The sequence below is a fragment of the Phragmites australis genome, chromosome 20 (genome assembly GCF_958298935.1).
Source record: "Phragmites australis chromosome 20, lpPhrAust1.1, whole genome shotgun sequence".
Lineage (NCBI taxonomy): Eukaryota > Viridiplantae > Streptophyta > Magnoliopsida > Poales > Poaceae > Phragmites > Phragmites australis.
Genome location: NC_084940.1, coordinates 16,702,163 through 16,714,464, shown reverse-complemented (window position 1 = coordinate 16,714,464; position 12,302 = coordinate 16,702,163). Strand labels below are relative to the sequence as shown.

At 43.2% G+C, this 12,302-nt stretch overlaps 1 protein-coding gene across 7 annotated transcripts; it reads left to right on the top strand.

Moving 5' to 3' along the window:
• The first annotated feature begins 4,259 nt into the window (after positions 1–4,259).
• Positions 4,260–10,395, top strand: LOC133901578 (pentatricopeptide repeat-containing protein At5g25630-like). Of its 7 annotated transcripts, none has more exons than XR_009906735.1 (7): positions 4,462–4,479; positions 4,629–4,758; positions 4,893–5,023; positions 7,467–8,360; positions 8,450–9,346; positions 9,838–9,970; positions 10,142–10,395. XR_009906735.1 is itself a non-coding variant. In XM_062342945.1 (6 exons), the coding sequence occupies exons 3-6, from the start codon at positions 4,925–4,927 to the stop codon at positions 10,187–10,189; spliced, it is 1,938 nt and encodes a 645-aa protein (XP_062198929.1). In that variant the 5' UTR covers positions 4,262–4,400; positions 4,629–4,758; positions 4,893–4,924; the 3' UTR covers positions 10,190–10,395. The 7 variants fall into 7 exon arrangements, 5 of the variants coding, with proteins under 5 accessions (XP_062198928.1, XP_062198929.1, XP_062198930.1 ...); XR_009906734.1 differs by having other exon boundaries at positions 9,783–9,970; XM_062342945.1 differs by lacking the exons at positions 4,462–4,479; positions 9,838–9,970 and adding an exon at positions 4,262–4,400.
• Positions 10,396–12,302: the final 1,907 nt, after the last annotated feature.

The window sequence follows — 12,302 nt, the reverse complement described above, 5'->3', positions numbered from 1 at the left end:
CTTCTTAGCCCACAATTTATCTAATGCCTCCATGTACCCAATAGGAACACCTTGACGTAATTTTTCTTTTTCCCTCTTCTTACATATTGGTCTCTTCGATATAGAATACTCTGGAGTTGCAGCCTCACTCTCATCAGGGCAAATAGGAGTTGACGTAGCCGGATTTGAAGTGTCAGATGTCTTCTGTTTTTTATGAGGTGGCTTTTGAGTATGCCTATCTATCCACTTTGGCTGTGTTCGTAACAGGTTCCAGCAATGCATGAATTGAAATGACTTATTGGTCTTATCTTCCGACTTAAACAAAATGCATGCCTGCACTAGCTACTCAAGTAAAAAACAAAAAGTCAGTACATAAAGGGGGCATGGTGCTGCAATATGCTCATTAGAAGATTGTTACTATGATCCCTTTTACACTATTAGATAATAGATACTGACACTACCTTGGCCGAAATTGTGCACACACTTTTAACTGAAAGACTACCAATGCAGCAGAAGCTATACATGATGAAATGAAAAGGTTTGCCAATGTAGCTAACATGTCGATATGAACAATTGTCAATGCAAACTGAAAACTGCACTAGCTATACATGATGATAGGTAAGAAAATCAGTACTTATGAAAATAAGGCAAAAGTCAGTACTTATAAAAATATAGGGAAACTTGTCAATTACCTTGTCTTGGTAAGACACTCCGCTTTGCTTTCTACCCTCAATTCGGCTTAGACATCCGGCAAACTTGTTGACATTTTCTTGAATATCAGGCCAACGGTGCAAGAGGGACTTTTGGGAGCGATCTGAGGTGAAGTCCTTGTTGGAGTGAAAATAATCATAAATTCTCTTCCAGTATGTAGAACGAGATTGATCGGTGCCTTGAACTGCATCCATACTGTATTGAGCCATGCCGACACCAAAATTTCATCTTCCTTCTCACTGAAATTCTTTGTTGTTTTTTGGTTTGGTCTAATGGTGGGTGTAATTTCCACAACTGGTGTACATTGCTTCTCATGTGGGCTACTCAGACCATCCCAAACCAGTCCATCGCTCTCCTCATTCATCAAGGTAGAATAATATCCACTTCCGTCCATAATCCCTATTAAATTTATAAAAATGTCAATTGTTTTACAACACTATGCAGGACAACATTATGTAAAGCACAATCTACTGAAAACCATGACATTTAAACTCTTATAGTAACAGATCAACAATCCTACCTGATACTTGCAACCAAGCAAGGTATGCAACAGAAATGGACAAGAGAACATAATCTCTACCCCTTGTTATAGCACCAGTTATCTCTAAATTCTTCTCATTTCCCATTTCTAGCAAGTCACAATTTAGGGACACCTTTCCTAAATGCATCCACTCCCCAACTTCCATTTGGAATTGGTTACTTTCCCTCGACAGAAACAGAGCACTGAACAAATCAACATGCTCATAGTCTATCCAAATTCACTTAAATTTATCCACTTAGAAGAATATTACAGCTTCTTATGGCTGATGTACACCAATACAAGATCGATCATCCCAAAAGCCTATTTGAAAAAAGAAACTATAGAAAAGGGGACTGGAATAAGGATGCGCACAATGTAAAATGAATAAACGATTTTACACAAATTCACCATTTTACAGCAACATGGCCTATCAGGCTTCGGGTATGGGAAAAGGGACATGTTCATACCATGAGATGGGAAGGAGGAGGAGGAAGCCCAGGGGCGTCGACGGCGCGCGGCAGGATGGCAGGGGTGTCGCGGTCAGGGGCGTCGACGGTGCGCGGCGCGAGGCACGATGGCGGGATGGCGGGGGCGTTGACGGCGAGGGCACGCGGCACGAGGCATCGAGGGCGCGCGGCGCGAGGCACGACGGCAGGAGTCGTCACAGTCGCCGGTGTCGATGGCGCGCGGCTGGAGGACGGATGGTGACAGCCGACGGAGAGCACGGTGCGAGGGCGGCTTGGGTTCCTGGTTGGCGCGGGAAAGAGCTCGGGAACCACGAGTCGGGCGCGGGAACCCGGCGATGAGAAGGGATAGGGAACGCGGAGGAGTCTGTAGATTTACAGACGATGAAGGGGAGTTTAGGGAATCGGTAAAAATAGGGATCAGTTTAGAAAAACTGTTGGAAAGTGATTTTTAATGAAAAATCCTTAAATTTAACTATAGGAACCAAATAAGATGCCTCTTGGAGATACTTTTAGGACCTGAGTTTTAGGACTATGGCGGTCGCCCCTTTGCCCTGCCCTCAAATATGCCTTCTCGACCTTCCTCAAAACTCAAGCCTCTTGTTAACCTCGGACCCTAACCCGGCAACCCTCAAGCCCTAACCCAGCAGCGTGGTAGCGAGCGGCAGCGCTGGAGTCCCGCCGGCGGAATGAGCCTGTCCGTTCTTTGCTGGAGAAGATGCGGCATGGAGAGAAGAAGAAAGCTAACTGAACAGGAGAAATCTCGGGAACGAGAATCGCATCGGGCGGAGGACGTCTAGTAGACATTCCGTATTTTTCAGTCGACAGACATTTAGACATTCCGTATTTTTTCTGGTATCGAATCTATGATTAAGAGCATCGCCATCTTGTTTCCTCCCCCCCCCCCCCCAAAAAAAAAAAGAACCTTTACAGTACACCATGATACTAGATGATGGAGAGTATCATTATTGTGATCTAACCGTCTATTTTAATAGGTATTATTGTAATTATCTTGATACCCTTAGGGGTAATTACGTCATTGACTGACCGGATTTCGGACCTTCGCCACCCATCATCGACCGACCGACGAAAGCTGGAAACCCTAATAAATGAAATGAACAGAATAAGTGAAAGTTTATCCGAAGAATAAACTAACATTTTGATCTTTCCTAATTAAACATATAATTTACAAGTTTATCATGGTTTTTTTTCCAATCCTACCCTTATGATACCCATGATACTCTTTAATGATACCCATGATACTGATGGACGATAAAGTATCATTGGGCTAATCTAAACCACCGGATAAAGAAAATGGACGGCATGCACTCATTTAGATGTACCGTAAAAGTCCTCCAAAAAAAACCCACGCAGCTCGTTGGCTATCGCTTTGCTTCTGCTGGACCTTTACCAAGCATACATAGATTTTCTTTTTCACACCACGCAAATTCCAAAAACACCGCAGTCGTACAGATAAAAAGAAAAGAAAAACAAAAACCACACCCTGATGGCCATGGCCATGGCGATGGCTCTCTGTCCACCGCCCCCTCAGCATGGCCCCACACTCTTCCCTTGATGCCACAGTGCATGGTTGTCAAAATCTTATTCTGTCATTCGATTTTACGACTTTACATCTAGCTAGATTGATTCTACGATTGTTGTTAGTAAAATCTATATTTTTTCAATTTTGATGGTTATAATTATATGATTTGCGATATTACCCAAAGACCTTCGATCCTATTTAGAATCTACGATTTTGACAACTACACCCAGCCGGACGCAAGCATGTGAAGTCAGATAAGAACAATAAACCCTGTTGTGGTGCAGTGAAATGCAGTCAATTATAGTTAAAGGTGGCCCAATAGGTCGGATCAAATGGGCCGGTACGAGACACGACCATTCGGCCCAGCTTAGACACGACACTGTATGGCGATTAACGGGCTAGGCTGGTATCGCATGACAGCTTAGGTTGTGCTTGGGTCGGAGCTGTGGCACGGTCTGTTTAACTGTTTCTATTTTTTAATATCTTATATAATTTGTTTAGATCTAATACCATATAGAATATGTGGTGTAATGATAATGTGTTTGACTCCCAAGCAGAATCTCATGTATTCGATACCGGGTGAAAGCAAATTTTTGTATTTTTTTTCAATTTTTCGCGGACTAATGGACTAATGGGTAAAAAAATCATCGAAACTACCGTGCCGCGGGCCGGCACGGCACAACCCGATCTTAAGTGGGTCGTGCCTAGACTAGAGTCGTAGCACGTGAGTCGACATGGCATGACCCGTTTAGCTAACGCGTCTAAATAGACCGTGTCTTAATAGATCCGTGTTGTGCCGGATCGGACCGCCCATTTAACCGCTCTAATTACAGTAGAAAACATACTGTTTATAGCGTTGTTATAGTATAGTCTTGTACTTTAATGTCATATCTGCTATTTCGGATCCAACAACTCAAAGGCATGTAAATCAGAGCATCCTCTTCCCACCCAGCCGCAGGCAGTACTCACGAGCAGCCGTCGAGGCGGGTCCGCGCGAACCCCCCGTTCTTGTGGCTCTCTGCCCTCCGCGCCAACAGGCCACCATCCTGATCCACACACCCTCCCACCGCAGCCAAACTCCATCCGCCTCTCGTCCTCCCCCCCTGACTGGAGACTGGAGAGGCGTGGAGTGGAGGTCCCTCCGGACTTGCACCTACTGGTTCCTTCTTCCTTCCGTTGGCTGGTAAGGACGCCTTAGCTTGCCTGCTCGGATGAAATCTTGTTCCTTCTGTTCTGCAGACTGCTTGTTCACGCTCGGGCCTGTGATTCTCTTGCAGCAATCTCTGTTCTTTCCATTTTTCGTGCCGATGCTACCTTTAACAAAATGTTACATAGTACACTCATGTTCTATATGTGCTAACAATTCTTGTGAGTACTGAATATGCTAATCCGGTCCATGTTATTGCTATAGGAAGTGCGGAGTGCCCCTTACTCATTGTCCTATTCTGTTCTCGTTGTAGATCTGTTCTGAACATCAGAGATTTTTTCAGCTCTAAGCAGTGCTTATCTACACAGTTCGCATTATCCTGGGAAGGCAAAAAGTATATTAAACCAAGAACAGCTGAAGCTGTTTTGAGCATAGATAATTTGCTGGAAAAATTCTGTCATACTGTGTCTCCTAATTGCCTTTGTTTCGAATCAATTACTCAATCTCAGTTCTGACATTATGGACTAGGTTGAGGACTCGGTTTGTAGAAGCATGGTATCATGGTAGAGAACGGAGTACAGCTGACACTGACGTCCACTGTGAAGAGTACAAGCAAGGCACGAATCAATGGAGAAGGGTTGAATGGATCGCATACCAAAGTAAGCATCGGAATGCATAGAGTGACTGCAAAATTTTCACTCAGCACTGTTCTTGCATTCGCATTGTTCTCTTCTCCCTAACACGTGCAAAAATACCATTTGCTAAACCAAGGCATTGAACGTACTATATACGTAGATGTCTGTTCGTTAATAATCCCTCCGTTCTCAAACTGATGCCATTTATGAATGCATGTAATCAAACTTTAGAAATTTTACCATTAGCATGCACAAAAGTAGTAATGTTTGCCACATAAAAATGATATTAATAGATTTTCTACAAAAAATATTCTCTACATGTTTTACTAACTGATGTTTAAAAAGAGGTATAGTTAAAGACACGAATAAGGGATTGTGTGGATGTCCAAAACGAAAGAAAAAAAAAATCATTGTGGGTATATAAAAACATAGCAAGATGTTGCTTTGGTTTCTGATTGTGTCAATATACTGCTTGTGGTCTGTACTAAATCTTTTTTCGAAAAGACAGCAAGAGTTCCGCTGAATTTTTCATAGATCAGGAAACACAGTAAGTTCAAAACAAAGCTAGGAACGCAGCAAGCTGTGACGAAACCACCCCTAGGTTGGGAACAACGTAACGAACACCTGGGCCACAAAAACAACAACTCACCGCACCACAAGGAAGGAAAAAACAGAATAAATGGATCCTATTACATAAGCGAAACTACTCCACGGTCGATCTGCTTCCTGATTACTCATTGTTTGACTCTCCTACTTGAATCCTCCACGCAGCTCTCATGACTTCTATGGATTCTTTGATCACAAAGGCCACTCTTTGTGCAAGCATCGTTTGATTTTGAAAAACTCTTCTATTGCATTCCTTCCATATGTGCCACCAAAAATAAATGACAATGCCATTGAATTCTCCTATGTGCTCATGGTCTATCTGTTTGTTGGGTTGGTGCCATGCTCGTATTGTCTCGAAGGAGTCCATCTGTGGAAGTTGTTGTAAACCGAACCAGTGATCATCTGCCAGGTTTCTTTAGTGAATGGGCAGTCTTTACACAAGTGAGTGGCCGTTTCGTCCTCCTAGTCACACAAATGACAAGTCAGAGTATCGCCCCATCCACACTTGACCAAATTGTCCCCCGTTAGGATCTTGTTCTGAAGGAGAATCCAAGAGAAGGACTTGCATTTGGGTTCTGCTTTTGCTTCCAAATGTTAGCCATATTGTGCCTTCTGAACTTTCCTTTGAATTGTATTTCATATGCACTTTTCATAGTATATTCTCCGTTTTTGGTCCATCTCCAAGTGATGGTGTCCTGGGAGCCTTCGGTGATGCTCAGGTCTTGTAATTTCTCCCAAAGAAGCACCAGTTGGTCAAGCTCTAGCTGGGTTTCTATAGGGCCAATTCAATTTATCCATTTGTGATGTGGGAGCACCTTGCAAACAAGTTGTTTCTTTCTTTGGGACTTTGCGTATATACTCGGCGCAATGTTCTTTGGAGCTTGACTGTGGATCCAGCTAGATTGCCAAAATTGCGCTTGCTTGCCATCTCCAAGGTTTACAAACGTTGATGAATTGAAGAGATCCTGATTTGCCTGATCACAAGGAATATGCATGTGAAGCCATGGCCTTTCCTCTTCTTTCCAGCTGTACCAAAGCCATCTAAGGCGTAGTGCCCGAGCGAATCTTTGCAGATCTAATATGCCCAGTCATCCTAGGATCTCCGACATACACATTGTGTTCTAGTTTACCAGGCAGTGCCCCCCCCCCCCGACCTTTTCTGTTTCGTCGCCTCTCCAAAAGAACGCTCTTCTAATACGGTCAATCTTTTTGGCAAGCCATTTTTGAAGAGGGAATACAGTGAGGAAATAGATTGGCTATGATGACAAAACTATCTTGACTCATGTCTCTCTGCTGGCCAAGGACATGAGCTTGCCTTTCTATCTCGGTAGCCTGCTCCCTAGCTTATCCACAATCGGTTGAATTTCTGATTTCTTCAGTCTTCTCGTGTGTAGCGGCAGTCCCAGGTAACGGCAAGGGAAATCACATATCTTACCTGGAAAATTTTGCAGTAAGGTCTCCGTTTGCACATCTTCACATCGTATTGGATAAATTTCAGTTTTATGCATGTTTGTTGCCAAACCGGAGCACTTCTCAAACACCGAAAGGATTGTGCTGAGAGCCATGATGTCAGTGTTGTCCGGTCGCGCAAAGATAACCACGTCATGTGCATATAAATAGCATCTCAGGCTTGCCCCTCGTGGCAACACCGGCTTGATGATGTTTCTTTGTGCTCTGTACTAAATCTATAGAACACAATTTTTATTAGATATCAGAAGTTTAGTTCTTGATTTGGATTGGGGAAATAAATATGGGAAATCCATCAGCTCTTAAAAAGCAAATCACTTGAATTTTTCTTCAATTTTTGTCCACTGCCTTCCTCCAACTTATTTGTAATAAGGAGAAAGTCCTTGTGTTTCAGGAAAAGCTTGAACAAAATGGCACCCTACAAGCATCAAAAGGCCAAAAGCAGCATCAGTGTGCAACATGCGCGAAAGGGCATGCATGTCAGCTAGTCATTAACCGGACAAGACAAATGAGAGTCCTGATCGATAAGAAGAAGCCTTACCAAGCACATTCCATATTCAAGCACCTAGTGGATGAGGGTCACAAGCCTTCATTGGTCACATACACAACTCTACTGACTGGCATGACAAACCAGAGGATGTTTGAATCAATTCCATCATTGCTTGCTCAAATTGAGCTTGCTGGACTGAGGCCAGACTCCATCTTCTTCAATGCCTTGATCAACGCGTTTGTCGAGGCAAAGCGGATGAGCGAAGCAATAAACACATTCTGGAAAATGAAGCATTTTGGCTGCCACCCAACCACAAGCACCTTCAACACACTGATCAAAGGATACGGCATTGTAGGCAAACCTGAAGAATCACAGCGCATCTTTGACATGATGGGTGTCGAAGTATCAGTCAGGCCTAACCTGACAACATACAACATTCTCGTCAAGGCGTGGTGTGATCAGAGAAATCTTGAGGAGGCCTGGACCGTCATGGGCAAGATGCGAGCGTGCGGTGTCGAGCCTGATATTATCACGTACAACACCATAGCCAGCGCATATGCCAATAATAGCGAGACATGGAGAGCAGAAGAGCTCATCGTGGAAATTCAGACTAGAGTGCGCACCAGCGAGCGAACATGGGGCATAATCATTGGTGGTTATTGCCGGGAAGGCAGGTTGGAGGAGGCATTCCGTTGCGTTCGGCAAATGAAGGGTGCAGGAGTCCTTCCCAACGTTGTCATCTTCAACACATTGCTGAAGGGCTTCCTCGATTCAAATGACATGGCTGCAGTTGATAATGTGAGTTCTGAATTAAAAAAAATCCATTTTCGTTCATGTACATGCCAGAAGAATGCAGTGTTTAACATTTTTGTGTTGGTGTGAAGCAGATCCTTGGGCTGATGGAGCAGTTTGGCATAAAGCCAGACATTGTCACCTACAGCCACCAGTTGAACGCATTCAGCTCGCTTGGCCACATGGCCAAATGCATGAAGGTGTTCGACAAGATGATTGAGGCAGGAATCGAGCCAGATCCTCAGGTGTACAGCATTCTTGCCAAAGGATACGTCCGTGCTCAGCAGCCTGAGAAAGCAGAAGAGCTCCTCCTGCAAATGAGCCAGCTCGGTATCCGCCCAAATGTCGTCACTTTCACAACTGTCATTAGCGGGTGGTGCAGCGTAGCTGACATGGAAAATGCTATGAGAGTCTATGTGAGGATGCGCGACTCAAGCGTCCATCCTAACCTCAGGACATTCGAGACGCTGATATGGGGTTACAGTGAACAGAAGCAGCCATGGAAAGCTGAGGAAGTCCTTCAGATGATGCAGGAGGCTGGTATCAAGCCAAAGCAAAGCACCTACAGTCTCATTGCTGACGCATGGAAAGCTGTTGGCTTGATTGAGAACACCAATCGGGCAAATGGTTCCTCCAATGGTCGTCATGCGATCGACAAATCAGATCATTTAGATGATGATAACAACCTGCAAAGATCAGAAGACGATAACAAGCTGCAAAGTTTCGAAGAAAGTAATGGACACACAATGAATGGTCCGTCTCATTCCAGTTTTCTGCAGGTGACAAGAGCGCTAGGAAGCAGTGGTATAGTTCCTTGCAAGATTCAGAAGGCAGTAGAATTTCCATCCAAAAGTCTACACGCTGTTAAGAATACATCCTTGCTACAACGATCTTGTCAGTTTCAACTGCGGTATTCCGGGTTTTGCAGGAAGCAGCTGCAGAAGCAGAAGCATGGTGGATTATACAGGCAGAGCACTAACTCATTCAAGATGGTATATCTCTATTAGTGGCTGCATTGTTTAATAAACATACTAAATGGCATGAAACTGTAAATTTAAATTCTTGGTATGATCCAAGTCTCCTGCCTAAGATGCAGGTCACTTTGTATGATTCTGGAGGTACACCTGATTCATGCTGTGCTGAGCATTTCAGATGTTTAAACCATTTCGCGCAGACTGAAATATGTGCTGTATAATAGCAACTTATAATCTGTAGACTGTATGCATAACTTGTCCCTGAAACGCCCCCTAGAAAAACTTGTCCCTGCAAGACTGAAGCTACATTAGGACTTCTTTGCCTTTGTCACATAATATGGATTGAAATGTCCGTTTGATTGAAACGTGTACAGCTTGACAATGGGGGTTATATCAATTTTATGATATTTTCGTGTTCACATCTGGGCGATTAACATTCAAGTTTGTTCTGTAGTCTTTTAGTGTTTCTGTGGAAAGATAACTTGATCTGAAGTACATTGCAAAAAAAGGGGGCTTAATCTGAAGCTGCGAAAGGTGCCAACATTCTGATATCATTCAGTTCCGAGTCTGTAGCGTGACCGATTTGTGAGGACACTCTGTTCAGTTTGAAGCACAGTTTACTTCTAAAGATACTAAATCAAAGTAAGGTTCACATTCTGTGCCAATTTAAATTTAACTTGAGTTGGTAAATCATGAGCAAAATCGGGTTCATTTTGAGACGTGCATATTGTAGAGTACAAGCAAATAAATTAATGAACATTAAGCACGCTCTTTGAAGTTTTTCATTTACTCCATTTTGCTACCTCTGTGCAGATTAATTTCTCTGGAAGACTTCAACTGAATTCTTGCAGCGCTTGTTAGTGACCCCCAAGTAGCTCCACAGCAACGTCATTTGCCCTGAGAAGCTGATGTTAATTATTCTAGTTATTCCGTTTTAGCAATGATATCTGCAAAGTGTTGCAAACTGAAATGTTTGTGCTGATTGTAATTCAAGGAATTGTAAAATTTATTAGGTGTAACTAATGAATATAAATGTACAGGGAAAGATATTTTTCCCCTTCTCCTTATGATGTTTTGTTTTGTCATACGGGAAAAAGGCACCTTCAGATCTTTTGGTTCAGCAAATGAATCTGGGAATCAAAATGTACACCGGGACGGGAATTCAGACCCCGTTTGCTGGATAAGCGCGTGAATCATGTTGTAGTTCAAAATAATTCGGCACTGAGGCATGCAAGCTGATCCAATCGCAATATAAGAAAATTAATTATCTCATTTAGTTATTAAACTGTCTGAAACCTGCCATTATGAACCCTCCAATTGCAATAAATAACTTGCTAATAGCCTAAATTGGACCGTTTCTTCCAGATCCAAGGCTTGACCAAATTTTCACTCCGAATAAGAGGAGGAAGCTTCAGCATTCGCACGAAGAGATCACCATACACCGAGCTGGTCCAGGCAACCAAATACCAGCCAAACTGGCGACACCGGCGACCAAACCCCAGCCCATCGGCCGGGTGCCACCAAGCACCAGATGGCAACCAAACACACCCACAGTGGCGGATAGGTTGTAGTCCAGTGACAAAACTCTATAGTGGAGGGAGTCTGCGGGAGTTCGACTCCCATTTTACGTTCTAAAAGATTTCCAAAATAGATCACACAGTAAGGAGACGTTTATTAAAAAAACACACCCATCGTGCACCCCAGCGTGGATACCGAGGCTAGGCCAACCCTTTGCTAGGCTGGACTCAAACTTGCAACCAATCACGTCTTACATATTTTTCGATTACCCACTTATCCTGTCTATAATGTCTTCACAATTCGTTTATTACACGTGGTCTCTTCCAACACGAATAGTTTTTACCTACTGGTATATATTATGTCCAATCTCTATTTTTTAATATATTCTTGAGAGATGACAGTTAACAAGGCATGGTTTGAAGTCTGTAAACACAATACTTAAATGCTTAGTCACAGTGGTACATGACAACCATGATCTTTCTCTACTCTTCAGTCGAGATCTGCCTAACTTTGACTTGTGCATTTCCACCAAACCAGAGCACTCAACCGACATGGCTTGGATGGCTATAGACCGACATCTTCAGAGCCAAAAGATTCATTATCTTCTCATATGTCACATGTGCAGTGTGCTACAAATATTAAAACATATCTGCTTTTTTATTTTTTATTTTATTACCAGTCCCTTTTGTCTGGAGGCTTCTTTAAAGCCTATTTTTATAGGAGGCGTGCGGGAGGGGGAATTATGAGAAATAAAATAAAAAATAAAAAACCTGGCTCACCTCTCCCACGAGGATTTGCCATTGGGCTACCATGCCCTCCGCAAACATATATGCTTTCAAGGAATGATGAACACCATTTCACCTCAAGGTCACACACTCTCCACTATACTGGATTTTATTTTTTGTAATATTTACATTATATTTTCAAAGAATATATGCATTCAAAGAATGATGAACACCATTTTATTTTTTGTAATATTTACATTATATTTTCATATTACTCGGGGTGTTACACGTATACACCCACGTCTCTGATCAACCGATCTCGGCTGACATGTTAATGTGAGATTCTGGTGACTTGTCCACTGCTGAAGACGTGAAGTGAATATACGAAGAAGAATCTATTGCTCATGGAAGGTTTTACCATCAATGACAGGGTGCCGGTGCTGCTATTTTGTGAGGAACGGCTTGTGGATCCAGTGTGGCAAGACCTGCTGTGGCTCCGACGACGAGAACTGCTGCCTCGGAAGCCACTAGTTAGCTCGTCAGGCTCTGAATAAGTGGCCTCCAATTCCTTGTGCTCTAACATCCGAGTCATGTTCCAATGCATCTTCTGGTGTCTGTGGACTCTGAATTTGGCACTGCTGCAGCTGTCCTCGTGGGAATCACGGTTACAAATATCGTCGGTAACCATTTATTTATCATAGTTACCGGACGATTTGGTCTGCATCGTTTTT